Source organism: Thalassophryne amazonica, chromosome 7 (assembly GCF_902500255.1).
Source record: "Thalassophryne amazonica chromosome 7, fThaAma1.1, whole genome shotgun sequence".
Classification (NCBI taxonomy): domain Eukaryota; kingdom Metazoa; phylum Chordata; class Actinopteri; order Batrachoidiformes; family Batrachoididae; genus Thalassophryne; species Thalassophryne amazonica.
The window spans coordinates 69,532,301-69,550,686 of NC_047109.1; the positions used below are offsets into that span (position 1 = coordinate 69,532,301).

Consider the following 18,386-nt stretch of genomic DNA (forward strand, 5'->3'; position numbering starts at 1 on the left):
ACTTTGACCTCCTCCTTAGCCTGGGAACCGGGAGGAACCGAGGATCCTAAACACACCCGATGGCAGGTTTCGCTCCACTGAACCACCACCCCAGACGGCCAATCGATCCGGGGATTGTGCTTTAACATCCATGGGATGCTCAAAATCACGCGGGAGGTAGAAGAAGTTACAAAAAACTCAATCTCCTCCCGGTGGTTTCCAGACACCACCAGAGTTACTGGTTGTGTCTTGTGTGTGAGTAAAGGGAGGAGGGTGCCATCTAGTGCCCGCACCTGCAATGGCAAAGGAAGCGCCACCAGAGGGAGCCCTACCTCCTTTGCCCATCTGCTGTCTAGCAGATTCCCTTCTGACCCCGTGTCCACCAGTGCTCGGGCTTGAAGGGTTAAATCCCCGCTCAGGATTGTGACTGGGAGTCGTGTGGCAATTTGTGTGTGTCTCACTTGAATGTCTTGACCCCCCCTTAGCCCAGTCTCTAAGGGTGAGTGTTGACGTTTTGGCCGTTTGGGGCAGTCTCTCTGTGTGTGCTCTGTTGAGCTGCAGAGAAAACACTCTCCACGGATCAGCCTCCCCATTTTGGCCCTGTGCGTTTCCCTAACAACGTCACCAGGGGGAGCTGTTGCCCCACAAAGCACTGCGGCTGTGGAGCGTGGGGAGGGCGGCCCCTTTTCGAACCCGGAAGGGAGAGGGGCGGCGCGTATCCGGTCACGTCCTTCGCCTCGCTCCCGACGGCGTTCCTCTAACCGATTGTCTAATCGTATAACGAGATCAATAAGCCCGTCTAAATCCCGCGGTTCGTCCTTGGCCACCAGGAGCTCCTTCAGGACCAACGACAGTCCGTTTACGAAGGCAGCGCGGAGGGCAGTGTTATTCCAGCCGGACCTCGCAGCCGCGATGCGGAAGTCGACTGCATAAGCAGCTGCGCTCCGGCGCCCCTGTCTCATTGACAGCAGCACGGCTGAAGCGGTCTCTCCTCTATTTGGGTGATCGAACACTGTTCTGAACTCCCTCACAAACCCATCATATATCAGAAGGAGCCGTGAATTTTGCTCCCAAAGAGCTGTAGCCCAAGCGCGTGCCTTGCCGCGAAGCAGATTAATGACATAAGCTATCTTACTAGCATCAGTCGCGTACATGACGGGACGTCGTGCGAAGACGAGCGAACACTGCATAAGAAAGTCCGCGCACGTCTCCACACAACCCCCGTACGGCTCTGGAGGGCTTATGTATGCTTCCGGGGAAGGTGGGAGGGGTCGTTGAACGACCTGTGGAACGTCACTGTTACGCACAGGATCGACAGGAGGGAGAGCCGCAGCAGCGCCCTGAGGGCGCGCTTCCACCTGCGCGGCGAGAGCCTCCACCCTGCGGTTAAGGAGGACGTTCTGCTCGGTCATTAAATCCAACCGAGCCGTGAAAGCGGTGAGGATCCGCTGCAACTCACCGATCATTCCTCCTGCGGACGCCTGTGCGCCCTGTTCTTCCATTGGCCGTTCAACAGCCGGTTGACGCCCCTCGGGATCCATGACGCTGGCCTAGATATCCTGTTGGGAAAGTGTCGGTACACGGACCCACAACAGGGGGCGCAAAGGAACGGACAATGGAGTAGGTCAAATAACAACACTTTACTGTTGTGAATGTGCACAACAAATACAACAGATTACAACAATAGATCAGAATCAATCCACAAAGGTGTCGTGTGGGCAGGCTCGAAGATAGGAGACACCTGTCCAAAGCAGAACCGGAACCACACGATTTCCTCCGCCACCAGACCCCGGGAATACTGGAGCCGCCAAGTCCCGAACTCCCAGGTGGCCACTGCCTCCGCGTGTCGGACCTGGTACTGCTGGCGAGGAACAAAAACACAATTAAAGGTGGGCGCGTTTGCACCCAGTAATCCACACGGCAGGAAAGCTACCTCCACCTCTCGTTGGAAAAAAGGTCTGTTATCACTCACAAAAGTCACAAAAGGTTACTGTCAAGCAGTCAGCTGAGAATATTACCTTCCAGGTAGAACGATATCTCGGCAAAGAGGTGGAGACGTCGTCCTGCTGATTGGTAACAGCTGTTGTAGGTGATGCGTGACAGCTGTCACCCTAGCTGCTCCTGTGAGGCGGCTGCGCCCTCTGGTGCCTGGAGCCCGCACTCCAGGCAGGGCGCCCTCTGGTGGTGGGCCAGCAGTACCTCCTCTTCTGGCAGCCCACACAACAATTTTGGCATCCCTTCACTGGCTTCCTGTCCCAGTGAGATCAGATTTTAAGGTTCTGCTACTAACCTATAAAATTATTCATGGCTGGGCACCTCCTTACCTAGCTGACCTAATTAAACCTTAAGTACCGGGCTTTACGTTCTCAGGGTGCAGGAATACTTTGTGTCCCTAAGGTGAATAAGAAGTCTGCGGGTCACAGAGCTTTCGCTTATCGTGCCCCTGTTCTGTGGAATGATCTCCCTGCGTCAATAAAACAGTCAGATTCTGTGGAGACTTTCAAGTAGTGGTACACTTTTGTTTTACGTTTTTTGCTCTTTTAATTCATTTATTAGTAATTGGAGCGGACCGCGGCCTCAGCTTTACCTAAATTCTGGGTCTTTTAGTGAAGTTTAGGGCTAGTGGCCGGCGATCACCTTAGTATTTCTCTATTTTTCTTGTTGTTTAATGCTGGCAAATTATTCAGTATTGTTTTGTCTTTCTGATGCCAGATTCTGTTTTTTCTCTCTGTTTAAGGTGCAGCTCCATCCAGAGATGGGAGTTGTATTCGTGTTGGCGATCCTCCTGTCCTGTGCGCCAATAGCATTTCTTGTATATTTGTCCGTGAATTGTTCTGTGAATTGTTCTGTAATTTATGTTTGTAGCATGGCCCAAGCAGAGGGTCTCCCCTTTGAGTCTGGTCTGCTTGAGGTTTCTTCCTCAGAGGGAGTTTTTCCTTACCACTGTTGCTCTGGGGTTGGTAAGGTTAGACCTTACCTGTGTGAAGAGCTTTGAGGCAACTCTGTTGTGATTTGGCTCTATATAAATGAATATAAATTGAAAATGAAATAGGTGCTGAGCTACGTTGCGGCAAAGGATTTGGCAGTTGTGACCATTGGTGACCTTGAAAAGTAGGTCAAGGTCCCCAGCCTTCAATTTCATGTGAAGTACTCCTCCAAGGCAAATACCCACCAAATATGAAGTTTCTGTGAGCAAAAGCTGCCGAGCTAGGTTGCGGCAAAGGATATGACAGTTGTGACCATTGGTGAACTTAAAAACTAGGTCAAGGTCACCGGCCTTCGATCCCATGCTAAGTACTCCTCCAAGCCATGTACGCACCAAATATGAAGTTTCTGCGAGCAATAGGTGCGAGGCTACATTGCGGTGAAGGATTTGACAGTTGTGACCACTGGTGACCTTGAAAAGTAGGTCAAGGTCACCGGCCTTCAAACCCATGTGAAGTACTCCTCCAAGGCATGTACCCACCAAACATGAAGTTTCTGCGAGCAATAGGTGCGAAGCTATATTGCGGCGAAGGATTTGACAGTTGTGACCACTGGTGACCTTGAAAAGTAGGACAAGGTCACTGGCCTTCGAACCCATGCAAAGTACTCCTCCAAGGCATGTGCCCACGAAATATGAAGTTTTTGTGAGCAATAGGTGCCAAGCTACGTTGCTTTGAACGAATAACAGCCGGACAGATGGACGGAAGGACAGACAGAAGGACGGACAACCCGGATGCTATACCATGTTCGAGCACAAGGGTGTCCATAAGTGCACGTGGCACCAGGAAACCCTGAGCCGGAGGTCGATGATCAACTTTGTAGTCGTATCATCTGATCTTAGGCCACGTGTCTTGGGCACTCGAGTGAAGAGAAGGGCAGAGCTGTTGACCGATCACCACCTGGTGGTGAGTTGGATCCGCTGGGAGGGGAGGAATCCGGTCAGACCTGGTAGGCCCAAACGTATTGTGAGGGTCTGCTGGGAACGACTGGCGGAACTCTCTGTCAGTGAGGTCTTCAACTCCCACCTCCGGGAGAGCTTCTCCCAGATCCCGGGGGAGGTTGGAGACATGGAGTCTGAGTGGACCATGTTCTCCACCTCCATTGTCGATGCAGCCGCTCGTAGCTGTGGTCACAAGGTCTCTGGTGCCTGTCGCGGCGGCAATCCCCGAACCCGGTGGTGGACGCCGGAAGTAAGGGATGCCATCAAGCTGAAGACAGAGTCCTACTTATCTTTGTTGGTAGGTGGGACCCCGGAGGCAGCTGACAGGTACCAGCCTTCCAAGTGTGCCGCAGCCTGTGCGGTCACAGAGGCAAAAACTCGGGTCTGGGAGGAGTTTGGGGAGGCCATGGAGGAGGACTATCGGTCGGCCTCGAAGAGATTCTGGCAAACCGTCCGACACCTCAGGAGGCGGGAGCAGCTCTCCACTAGCACTGTTTATGGTGCGGGTGGGGAGCTGTTGACCCTGACTGGGGATGTTGTCGGGCGGTGGAAGGAATACTTCGAGGATCTCCTCAATCCCATCGTCACGTCTTCCGAAGAGGAAGCAGAGACTGGGGACTCAGAGGCGGACTCATCCATTACCCAGGCCGAAGTCACCGACGTGGTTAGAAAGCTCCACAGTGGCAAGACTCCTGGAGTGGATGAAATCCGTCCTGAGTACCTTAAGTCTCTGGATGTTGTGGGACTGTCTTGGCTGACATGCCTCTGCAACATCGTGTGGCAATCGGGCACAGTGCCTCTGGATTGGCAGACCGGGGTGGTGGTCCCTCTGTTTAAGAAGGGGGAATGGAGGGTGTGTTCCAACTATATCGGGATCATACTCCTCAGCCTCCCCGGTAAGGTCTATTCCAGAGTACTGGAGAGGAGAATTTGACCGATGGTCGAACCTTGGATTTAGGAGGCGCAGTGTGGTTTTTGTCGTGGTCGCGGCACACTGGACCAGCTCTACACGCTCCATCGGGTGCTCGAGTGTTCATGGGAGTTCGCCAAACCAGTCCACATGTGTTTTGTGGATCTGGAGAAGGCATTCGACCGTGTCCCTCGGGGCACCCTGTGGGAGTACGGGGTCCGGGGTCCTTTGCTAAGGGCTATCCGGTCCCTGTACGACCGCAGCAGGAGCTTGGTTCGCATTGCCGGTAGTAAGTCAAACCTGTTTCAAGTGCATGTTGGCCTCCGCCAGGGCTGCCCTTTGTCACCGGTTCTGTTCATTATTTTTATGGACAGAATTTCTAGGCGCAGCCAGAGTGTAGAGGGGGTCTGGTTTGAGAACCACAGAATCTCGTCTCTGCTGTTTGCGGACGATGTGGTTCTGTTAGCTTTGTCAAATCAGGACCTTCAGCGTGCACTAGGGCAGTTTGCAGCCGAGTGTGAAGCGTCCTGGATGAAAATCAGCACCTCCAAATCCAAGGCCATGGTTCTTGACCAGAAAAAGGTGCATTGCCCTCTTCAGGTCAGTGGAGTGTCCTTGCCTCAAGTGGAGGAGTTTAAGTATCTCGGGGTCTTGTTCACGAGTAAGGGACGGATGGTGCGTGAGATCGATAGATGGATCGGTGCAGCATCTGCAGTGATGTGGTTGCTGTATCGGACCGTCATGGTGAAGAGAGCTGAGGGGCAAAGCTCTTGATTTACCGATCGATCTACGTTCCGATCCTCAGCTATGGTCATGAGATTTGGCTCATGACCGAAAGAACGAGATTGCGAGTACAAGCGGCTGAGATGAGTTTCCTCCGCAGGGTGGCTGGGCGCTCCCTTAGAGATAAGGTGAGGAGCTCGGTCACTCGGGAGGAGCTTGGAGTTGAGCCATTGCTCCTCCATGTCGAAAGGAGTCGAGGTGGCTCGGGCATCTTTTCCGGATGCCACCTGGATGCCTCGCTGGAGAGGTGTTCCGGGCACGTCCCATTGGGAAGAAGCCCCGGGGAAGACCCAGGAAACGCTGGAGGGACTACATCTCTCGGCTGGCTTGGGAACGCCTCGGGGTTCCCCCGGAGGCGCTGGGGGAGGTGTGTGTGGATCGGGAGGTCTGGGCGGCTTTGCTTGAGCTGCTGCCCCCGCGACCCGACTCCGGATAAAGCATAAGAAAATGGATGGATGGATGGACTCTTCTGGTTATTAATTGTATCTACTCTGAACGTTATTTAACAACAGTCCTGTTGTGAATCGCTAGCAGTTAGCATTTGCTAGCGGTTAGCATTCACTAGTGGTTAGCTTTGGCTAGCTAGGTCGACACCTCCCCTCTTTGTCATTACTTTTTATAGGTATTCTTTTTTTACCCGTTTAATACTTCTGTTCGTTTTTCAGTCAAACTGCTGTGAATTTTAAGTAATTATTTTACTCCTGTGTAAAATCTTAGGAGCGGCTAGCATTTTCGCTAGCGGTTAGCTTGCGTTAGCTATTTCGGACCCCTGTCATCATTTTTTCATTTCATTTTTTTACACTCCTGTTAGTTAAACTGTTTAGTGTATTTTATAGCTGCTGCTTTTTTACCTGTTTAATACTTCTGTTAGTTTTTCAGTGTAACTGCTGTGAAATTTAATACATTTATTTGCGTGTGTGTGAGCCTTAGGAGTGTTTAGCTTATCCATTATTGGTTAGCTCGTGTTTGCTTGGCTACATTCTTGAATTTCTTAGTGCAAAAGTACACTACTAATTCTACTTTACACCCTCCGTAAATCCTGTGTGATGTTGGAAGATAGGGTGGCTCTCTTAGAGAGCCGTGTCTGTAAGTTAGAGCATCTTCTTAGCTCAGTGGAGTTAGATGTTACGGGCACTCCAGATGAGGTTAGCGTTGGGCCGGCTAGCAAGCCCATTAGCATCAGCTTAGAAATGCCGGCTGTGGAGGATGGCTTTCGGACTGTGGCTAGGCGGAGGAAGCCCCGTAGGGCTTGGTGCCCGGTTGTGGCACCCCGATCACACTCGCCAGTGCGAACTATGAATTGGTTCTCCCCCTTGGATTTGCCAGATGTGAATTCTCTGAGCCCACAAGTGACTTCCACTCCTGTCTCCAGGCCGAAACACTGGACTTTAGTGATAGGGGATTCTATCACCCGCAAAGTCAGGTTACAGATGCCCGCTGATGTTAAATGTATTCCTGGGACCAGAGCTCCCGACACTGCATCTCATCTTAGGGTGCTGACACTGCAGAAGGGAAGACAGACGAAGGAACATGACATGAGATATAGTCACATAGTTATTCACGCTGGCACCAATGATATCAGGATGAAGCACTCAGAGGTCACAAAAATGGACATAGAGAGGACTTGTGACCTTGCCAGAAAGATGTGTCGGCATTGATTAATAGTCTCTGGTCCCCTCCCCTCCCGGGGTACTGATGAGGCGTTTAGCAGGCTGACATCATTAAATAGGTGGCTGGCACAGTTTTGTAGACAGCAAAGCTTTAGCTTTATTGATAACTGGCCTTCTTTCTGGGGCTGCCGTGGCTTGCTGATGCCAGACGGCCTCCACCCTACTGGGGAAGGTGCCGCCATCTTGTCTGCGAACATAGATAGAGCTCTACAGGGAGGTTAACATTAGGAATCTACAGCAGGTGATTAGAGACCCTGCAAGGCTTATGACAAATGTGGGTGTGGAATCCATTAGCTTAGTGGGGAATTTAGTGCAGAAAATCCGCTATGGTGAGAGTGCAGTTTATTTGCCAGGGAGGGAATTTCAACAAGTTGAGACTGTGGCCTGCTTCCGTAGTCATGTCCATAAAAATCATAGCGGGATATGCTTTCCAAACTTAATACCCATTACTATATTGGATGATGTTGAAATTGAGGATGGCCCAGTGGTTGTTCCAGCAATAGCAAAGATTTCGTGTCTGCTACCTACAACGCGCGTGGAATGTCTTAAACCTAAACCTACTTCTAGGCATCTTATATATGCTACTCTGGAACCACCCCTAAACCCAAACAGTTCAACTGTCAACCCCACTGAGGTCCTGGGTCTCATTAGACGGTCTCATTAACATAAGATCACTGTCATCAAAATCATTGTTGATCAATGATCTAATTATTGATCATCACTTAGATATGATTGGGCTATGTGAAACCTGGCTTAAACCTACAGCTGTCCTACGCTTAAATGAGGCCTGCCCACCAACTTATACATTTAGTCACATCCCTCGTGATGCGAAGCAAGGCGTGGGTGTTGCTCTTATTTATAAATCTAGGTTTAGCTTATTAGCTGTTGGGGTTTACAAATATCACTCGTTTGAGCATCTGATTCTCCGCTCTGCTTAGGATATTACACATTGCCAAGGTCAGAAGAATAAAAATCAGTCGTATTACGTTGTCACTGTATATAGGCCTCCTGGCCCATATTCTGAATTCTTAGATGAATTTGGTGCGTTCATCTCTAACTTGTCAACTAGTGTAGATAACATTCTGATCATTGGTGACTTTCACATTCATATAAATAAGCCTTCTGATCTCCTCTGCAAATCATTTATGGAAATTTTGGATGTATTAGGATTTCGGCAATGCATTCGGGATTCGACGCACATTAGTGTAAATAACCTGGATCTGGTTCTCACACGTGGTATTGCTGTCACGAATATTGACATCATGCCTCTTACATCAGTGGTGTCTGATCACTCACTTATTAAGTTTATAGTTTCGCTGCCATGTTTAGTGGAACAACAACCTTATATATCATTACGGCGATGCATCAACTCCTCAACTAAGACTAAACTCGAAGCTAGACTGCCTGATGTCTTAGCTTCACATTTGACAAATACCCAGTCAGTAGACAGACTTGTGTATAGTTTAAACTCAGTGCTCAAAACTACACTCAACATGATTGCACCACCTGTGTTAAAGCCACGCTCCCCAAATCACAGTCACCTTGGTTCAATGATTATCTGCATGACCTCAAGCATAAAGCAAGAGGTCTAGAGCGGAAATGGCGTCGTTCAAAATTAGAAGTATTTCATCTTGCGTGGCGTGATGCTATCTTAGACTATAAGCATGCATTACTGGCTACAAAGCGGACTTACTACTCTGATTTGATCAACAAAAACAAGCATAACTCAAAGTTTTTGTTCGACACGGTGGCAATACTTATGCATGGACAACCACCTGTTGTTCGCTCTCCTTTTACAGCACAAGATTTCCTGGATTACTTTGGGAAAAAAATAGAAGACATCAGGTTAAACATATCCCGGCATGCCTTAACCCAGCCACTACACCCTGCTATTGAGGTGGGTGCCACTACTGAGGTATTACCTAGATTTACAGAATTTGATAGTATCTCATGAGGCATGCTGACAAAACTCGTAATGTCAACAAAAAGCACAACCTGTTTATTTGATCCTATACCAACAAAACTGTTTAAGGACCTGTGGCCCACTCTTGGGCCGACTGTGCTGGAAATTATTAATCTTTCTTTAACTTCTGGATCTGTTCCTAAATGTTTCAAATCTGCAGTGATTAAACCATAACTTAAGAAACCTAACCTTGACCCTAGTGTATTGACAAACTATCGGCCGATATCAAATCAATCATTTTTCTCTAAAATTCTGGAAAACGTGGTGTCACGGCAGCTCATAGACTATCTTACTGAGAATAATCTCTTTGAGCCACTGCAATCTGCTTTTAGAAAATATCATTCCACAGAGACAGCTCTTACTAAAGTGGTGAATGATCTTCTGCTTAAAATGGATTCGGACACCACTACGGTTCTGTTGCTGTTAGATCTCAGTGCTGCATTTGATACAGTGGATCATAATATTCTACTTGATAGGCTGGAAAATCATTTTGGGATTACTGAGAGTGCCCTTGCATGGCTGACGTCATACTTGACCAGTCGTTCTCACTGTGTTTTGTACAGTAACATTACCTCTAACCTTAGTGACATGAAATTTGGGGTTCCACAGGGGTCTGTCTTAGGCCCCCTGCTTTTCTCCCTTTATATAGCACCCCTTGGGCACATATTGCAGCGTTTTGGGATTACCTTTCACTGCTATGCAGATGATACTCACTTATACATGCCGATAACTGCTGGTAATGTCGTTCACATAAAATCCTTAGAAGATTGCCTTGCAGCAGTGAGAAGTTGGATGTCAAGAAACTTCCTACTTTTAAACTCTGATAAGACTGAAATGATGGTTCTTGGTCCAGTGAGACATCGGCATCAATTTGACCAGTTAACGCTCAGCCTTGGCTCGTGTGTCATACATCACACTGACAAAGTGAGGAACCTTGGGGTAATTGTTGATCCTTCGTTGTCCTTTGGCCTCCATATTAGAAATATTACTAGGACTGCTTTCTTCCACCTGCAAAATATAGCGAAGATTCGTCCCTTCCTGTCTATGGCTGATGCTGAGACCCTGATCCATGCATTTATCTCTTCTAGATTGGACTACTGCAATGTTCTATTTTCTGGTTTACCACAGTCTAGCATTAGGGGTCTCCAATTGGTTCAAAATGCTGCAGCCAGACGTTTAACACGAAGCAGAAAGTACGAGATTTTCAAGTCCAGACTTAAGACGCACTTATTTTCCCTTTCATATGGCTAGCATAATGGTACAGTTTTGTTTTACCCTTTTTACTCTTTTAATTCATTTATTAGTAATTGGAGTAAATTCTGGGTCTTTTAGTGAAGTTTAGGGCTAGTGGCCAGCGATCAATCAATCAATCAATCAATTTTTTTATATAGCGCCAAATCACAACAAACAGTTGCCCCAAGGCGCTTTATATTGTAAGGCAAGGCCATACAATAATTATGTAAAACCCCAACGGTCAAAACGACCCCCTGTGAGCAAGCACTTGGCTACAGTGGGAAGGAAAAACTCCCTTTTAACAGGAAGAAACCTCCAGCAGAACCAGACTCAGGGAGGGGCAGTCTTCTGCTGGGACTGGTTGGGGCTGAGGGAGAGAACCAGGAAAAAGACATGCTGTGGAGGGGAGCAGAGATCGATCACTAATGATTAAATGCAGAGTGGTGCATACAGAGCAAAAAGAGAAAGAAACAATGCATCATGGGAACCCCCCAGCAGTCTACGTCTATAGCAGCATAACTAAGGGATGGTTCAGGGTCACCTGATCCAGCCCTAACTATAAGCTTTAGCAAAAAGGAAAGTTTTAAGCCTAATCTTAAAAGTAGAGAGGGTGTCTGTCTCCCTGATCTGAATTGGGAGCTGGTTCCACAGGAGAGGAGCCTGAAAGCTGAAGGCTCTGCCTCCCATTCTACTCTTACAAACCCTAGGAACTACAAGTAAGCCTGCAGTCTGAGAGCGAAGCGCTCTATTGGGGTGATATGGTACTACGAGGTCCCTAAGATAAGATGGGACCTGATTATTCAAAACCTTATAAGTAAGAAGAAGAATTTTAAATTCTATTCTAGAATTAACAGGAAGCCAATGAAGAGAGGCCAATATGGGTGAGATATGCTCTCTCCTTCTAGTCCCCGTCAGTACTCTAGCTGCAGCATTTTGAATTAACTGAAGGCTTTTTAGGGAACTTTTAGGACAACCTGATAATAATGAATTACAATAGTCCAGCCTAGAGGAAATAAATGCATGAATTAGTTTTTCAGCATCACTCTGAGACAAGACCTTTCTGATTTTAGAGATATTGCGTAAATGCAAAAAAGCAGTCCTACATATTTGTTTAATATGCGCTTTGAATGACATATCCTGATCAAAAATGACTCCAAGATTTCTCACAGTATTACTAGAGCTCAGGGTAATGCCATCCAGAGTAAGGATCTGGTTAGACACCATGTTTCTAAGATTTGTGGGGCCAAGTACAATAACTTCAGTTTTATCTGAGTTTAAAAGCAGGAAATTAGAGGTCATCCATGTCTTTATGTCTGTAAGACAATCCTGCAGTTTAGCTAATTGGTGTGTGTCCTCTGGCTTCATGGATAGATAAAGCTGGGTATCATCTGCGTAACAATGAAAATTTAAGCAATACCGTCTAATAATACTGCCTAAGGGAAGCATGTATAAAGTGAATAAAATTGGTCCTAGCACAGAACCTTGTGGAACTCCATAATTAACTTTAGTCTGTGAAGAAGATTCCCCATTTACATGAACAAATTGTAATCTATTAGACAAATATGATTCAAACCACCGCAGCGCAGTGCCTTTAATACCTATGGCATGCTCTAATCTCTGTAATAAAATTTTATGGTCAACAGTATCAAAAGCAGCACTGAGGTCTAACAGAACAAGCACAGAGATGAGTCCACTGTCCGAGGCCATAAGAAGATCATTTGTAACCTTCACTAATGCTGTTTCTGTACTATGATGAATTCTAAAACCTGACTGAAACTCTTCAAATAGACCATTCCTCTGCAGATGATCAGTTAGCTGTTTTACAACTACCCTTTCAAGAATTTTTGAGAGAAAAGGAAGGTTGGAGATTGGCCTATAATTAGCTAAGATAGCTGGGTCAAGTGATGGCTTTTTAAGTAATGGTTTAATTACTGCCACCTTAAAAGCCTGTGGTACATAGCCAACTAACAAAGATAGATTGATCATATTTAAGATCGAAGCATTAAATAATGGTAGGGCTTCCTTGAGCAGCCTGGTAGGAATGGGGTCTAATAAACATGTTGATGGTTTGGATGAAGTAACTAATGAAAATAACTCAGACAGAACAATCGGAGAGAAAGAGTCTAACCAAATACCGGCATCACTGAAAGCAGCCAAAGATAACGATACGTCTTTGGGATGGTTATGAGTAATTTTTTCTCTAATAGTTAAAATTTTGTTAGCAAAGAAAGTCATGAAGTCATTACTAGTTAAAGTTAATGGAATACTCGGCTCAATAGAGCTCTGACTCTTTGTCAGCCTGGCTACAGTGCTGAAAAGAAACCTGGGGTTGTTCTTATTTTCTTCAATTAGTGATGAGTAGAAAGATGTCCTAGCTTTACGGAGGGCTTTTTTATAGAGCAACAGACTCTTTTTCCAGGCTAAGTGAAGATCTTCTAAATTAGTGAGACGCCATTTCCTCTCCAACTTACGGGTTATCTGCTTTAAGCTACGAGTTTGTGAGTTATACCACGGAGTCAGGCACTTCTGATTTAAAGCTCTCTTTTTCAGAGGAGCTACAGCATCCAAAGTTGTCTTCAATGAGGATGTAAAACTATTGACGAGATACTCTATCTCACTTACAGAGTTTAGGTAGCTACTCTGCACTGTGTTGGTATATGGCATTAGAGAACATAAAGAAGGAATCATATCCTTAAACCTAGTTACAGCGCTTTCTGAAAGACTTCTAGTGTAATGAAACTTATTCCCCACTGCTGGGTAGTCCATCAGAGTAAATGTAAATGTTATTAAGAAATGATCAGACAGAAGGGAGTTTTCAGGGAATACTGTTAAGTCTTCTATTTCCATACCATAAGTCAGAACAAGATCTAAGATATGATTAAAGTGGTGGGTGGACTCATTTACTTTTTGAGCAAAGCCAATAGAGTCTAATAATAGATTAAATGCAGTGTTGAGGCTGTCATTCTCAGCATCTGTGTGGATGTTAAAATCGCCCACTATAATTATCTTATCTGAGCTAAGCACTAAGTCAGACAAAAGGTCTGAAAATTCACAGAGAAACTCACAGTAACGACCAGGTGGACGATAGATAATAACAAATAAAACTGGTTTTTGGGACTTCCAATTTGGATGGACAAGACTACGAGTCAAGCTTTCAAATGAATTAAAGCTCTGTCTGGGTTTTTGATTAATTAATAAGCTGGAATGGAAGATTGCTGCTAATCCTCCGCCCCGGCCCGTGCTACGAGCATTCTGACAGTTAGTGTGACTCGGGGGTGTTGACTCATTTAAACTAACATATTCATCCTGCTGTTACCAGGTTTCTGTAAGGCAGAATAAATCAATATGTTGATCAATTATTATATCATTTACCAACAGGGACTTAGAAGAGAGAGACCTAATGTTTAATAGACCACATTTAACTGTTTTAGTCTGTGGTGCAGTTGAAGGTGCTATATTATTTTTTCTTTTTGAATTTTTATGCTTAAATAGATTTTTGCTGGTTATTGGTAGTCTGGGAGCAGGCACCGTCTCTACGGGGATGGGGTAATGAGGGGATGGCAGGGGGAGAGAAGCTGCAGAGAGGTGTGTAAGACTACAACTCTGCTTCCTGGTCCCAACCCTGGATAGTCACGGTTTGGAGGATTTAAGAAAATTGGCCAGATTTCTAGAAATGAGAGCTGCTCCATCCAAAGTGGGATGGATGCCGTCTCTCCTAACAAGACCAGGTTTTCTCCAGAAGCTTTGCCAATTATCTATGAAGCCCACCTCATTTTTTGGACACCACTCAGACAGCCAGCAATTCAAGGAGAACATGCGGCTAAACATGTCACTCCCGGTCTGATTGGGGAGGGGCCCAGAGAAAACTACAGAGTCCGACATTGTTTTTGCAAAGTTACACACCGATTTAATGTTAATTTTAGTGACCTCCGATTGGCGTAACCGGGTGTCATTACTGCCGACGTGAATTACAATCTTACCAAATTTACGCTTAGCCTTAGCCAGCAGTTTCAAATTTCCTTCAATGTCGCCTGCTCTGGCCCCTGGAAGACAATTGACTATGGTTGCTGGTGTCGCTAACTTCACATTTCTCAAAACAGTCGCCAATAACCAGAGTTTGATCCTCAGCGGGTGTGTCATCGAGTGGGGAAAAACGGTTAGAGATGTGAACGGGTTGGCGGTGTACACAGGGCTTCTGTTTAGGGCTACGCTTCCTCCTCACAGTCACCCAGTCGGCCTGCTTTCCCGGCTGCTCGGGATCTGCCAGGGGGAAACTAACGGCGGCTAAGCTACCTTGGTCCGCACCGACTACAGGGGCCTGGCTAGCTGTAGAATTTTCCACGGTGCGGAGCCGAGTCTCCAATTCGCCCAGCCTGGCCTCCAAAGCTACGAATAAGCTACACTTATTACAAGTACCGTTACTGCTAAAGGAGGCCGAGGAATAACTAAACATTTCACACCCAGAGCAGAAAAGTGCGGGAGAGACAGGAGAAGCCGCCATGCTAAATCGGCTAAGAGCTAGTAGCTACGCTAAGCTAGCGGATTCCTAAAAACACGCAAAGTGAATAATGTGTAAATAATTGAGAGGTGATTCAGCAGAAGGAATGCTTTAGTTAAGGCACGTAAAGATTACACTGGGAAACAAATCGTAATCTAGATAACTAGATCAATCTAACTGCGCAGATTAAACAGCTAACAGATACAGCAAAACACCGCTGTGCTCCGGAACAGGAAGTGATACAATACCGCAGTGAGAGCCAACCACCAGTAGAGGCAAGCAAGAGCAAAAAAAAAAAAAAAAAGTATTTCTCTGTTTTTCTTGTTGTTTAATGCTGGCAAATTATACAGTATTTTTTGTCTTTCTGATGCCTGATTCTGTTTTTTCTCTCTGTTTAAGGTGCAGCTCCATCCAGAGATGGGAGTTGTGTTCGTGTTGGCGATCCTCCTGTCCTGTGCGCCAATAGCATTTCTTGTATATTCGTCCGTGAATTGTTCTGTGAATTGTTCTGTAACTTATGTTTGTAGCATGGCCCAAGCAGAGGGTCACCCCTTTGAGTCTGGTCTGCTTGAGGTTTCTTCCTCAGAGGGAGTTTTTCCTTACCACTGTTGCTCTGGGGGTTGTTAAGGTTAGACCTTACCTGTATGAAGCGCTTTAAGGCAACTCTGTTGTGATTTGACGCTATATAAATGAAAATAAATTGAAATTGAAATTGAAATAGGTGCTTTGCTGCGTTGCGGCAAAGGATTTGGCAGTTGGTGACATTGAAAAGTAGGTCAAGGTCACCGGCCTTCGATCCCATGCCTAGTACTCCTCCAAGGTATGTACTCACCAAATATGAAGTTTCTGCAAGCAATAGGTGCGAAGCTACATTGCGGCGAAGGATTTGACAGTTATGACCACTGGTGACCTTGAAAAGTAGGTCAAGGTCACCGGCCTTCAAATCCATGTGAAGTACTCCTTCAAAGCATGTACCCACCAAACATGAAGTTTCTCTGAGCAATAGGTGCCAAACTATGTTGCTGCGAACAATAGTTGCCGGACAGATGGACGGAAGGACAGACAGAAGGACGGACAACCCGGATGCTATATGCCCCACCTCGTTGCGCAAGCACCGCGCGGGGCATAAAAAGCCAAAGTGGACTTCAAAGGTGTAAGAAATACAACAGTGGCAAGACTCACATCAACAAACATATGGCGGATTGTTTGTTGCTGTGACGCCACTCTGAACTTCACACGGTTGTATATGCTTCTTTTATTTCTGTTTAGCACTCTTCTGGTTATTAATTGTTGTGATTTGGCGCTATATAAATGAAAATAAATTGAAATTGAAATTGAAATTGAGAAACATTCAAATAATCATAACACAAGGAGGAGGTGATGGTCTTGTGGTTAAGCATTGGGCTTGAGACCAGAGGATCTTTGGTTCAATCCCAGCCTGACTGGAAAATCACTATGGGCCCTTGGGCAAGGTCTTTATTCCCCCATTGATCCCGGTGTGTAGTGAGCACCTTGTAGGGCAGCACCCTGACATCGGGGTGAATGTGAGGCATTATTGTAAAGCGTTTTGAGCATCTGATGCAGATGGAAAAGCACTATATAAATACAGTCTATTTACCATTTTACCATTCATGAGGGAACACTGGACCATCACTAAACCCTAAGCCAAGGGGGACCCAGGACCGGGAAGCACAAGACAGGGTCAAGGATGGGACAAAGAGACCGTGATGAATGGACAGACTGCATGGAGACAGAGGTGACCTCTCTGGTTGCCAAAGACAGAACGCAGTGGGTGGACAGACTGTGGGGAGAAAGACATCCTCTGTGGACACTTGGAGACAGAAGACTGTGTGGACACACTGCAGGATCACAGAGACATCCACACACACACGCTGGGAGACAGGACAGGGCAGGAAAACAATGATGACACATATGGACCAAACTCCCACACCCTCATACTCTCTCACCCACGGATCCTAATAGACAGCCACCTGCATACACATGGCGCACTCACACACCGCCACCCGCATACACATGGCACACTCACACACCGCCACCCGCATACACATGGCACACTCGCACACCGCCACCCGCATACACATGGCGCACTCACACACCGCCACCCGCATACACATGGCACACTCGCACACCGCCACCCGCATACACATGGCGCACTCACACACCGCCACCCGCATACACATGGCACACTCGCACACCGCCACCCGCATACACATGGCGCACTCACACACCGCCACCCGCATACACATGGCACACTCACACACCGCCACCCGCATACACATGGCGCACTCACACACCGCCACCCGCATACACATGGCACACTCACACACCGCCACCCGCATACACATGGCACACTCACACACCGCCACCCGCATACACATGGCGCACTCACACACCGCCACCCGCATACACATGGCACACTCACACACCGCCACCTGCATACACATGGCACACTCACACACCGCCACCCGCATACACATGGCACACTCACACACCGCCACCCGCATACACATGGCACACTCGCACACCGCCACCCGCATACACATGGCACACTCGCACACCGCCACCCGCATACACATGGCACACTCACACACCGCCACCCGCATACACATGGCACACTCACACACCGCCACCTGCATACACATGGCACACTCACACACCGCCACCCGCATACACATGGCACACTCACACACCGCCACCTGCATACACATGGCACACTCACACACCGCCACCCGCATACACATGGCACACTCACACACCGCCACCCGCATACACATGGCACACTCACACACCATCACACACAAACTCTCCCACACACCACAGGACTTACAACCAAAGGACATGGGGACAACTAAAAGAACCAAACCCAGACACAAACAACAACAAAAAAACATTTACATGGACAATTTTCATGAAGACGGCTGCACGCACGTACGCGCATACACACACACACACACACACACACACACACACACACACACACACACACACACACACACACACACACACACACACACACACTGTCACTGACAAGTGAGCTTTAGAAATTGCACTTGAGATATAGTTTGCAATGAGTGAACAACGCTTGTCTGTTGTATATTTTAACCACAAACAGGAAGCGCAGGTCAGCAACAGCAGGTTTCAAGAATGGTTTTAGACACTACTCAGATGCTTTACACTCTAAAATATATATTGTTGGGTGAACTTAAAAATATGTCATGGGCTGGCCTAACATTTATATATTATTTGGTAAAACAGTTTGCTCTTTTAACACTAACGTTACTTTGAATAAAACTCTGATTGAGTATACTCACCTCTGAGTTTAGTTTATTTAGAATTAATTATATATTTAAAGCTAATTCATACAACGTCCCTGGTATTTCTCTGAACTGTCACAGTCATTTCAT

At 46.9% G+C, this 18,386-nt stretch overlaps 1 protein-coding gene across 1 annotated transcript; it reads right to left on the bottom strand.

The window, feature by feature from the left end:
- Window positions 1–16,937: 16,937 nt before the first annotated feature.
- On the bottom strand, window positions 16,938–17,756 carry LOC117513462 (keratin-associated protein 10-6-like). The gene has a single exon (XM_034173641.1). It carries the CDS (start codon window positions 17,754–17,756, stop codon window positions 16,938–16,940), a length of 819 nt encoding a protein of 272 aa, XP_034029532.1.
- Between the last annotated feature and the right edge of the window lie 630 nt (window positions 17,757–18,386).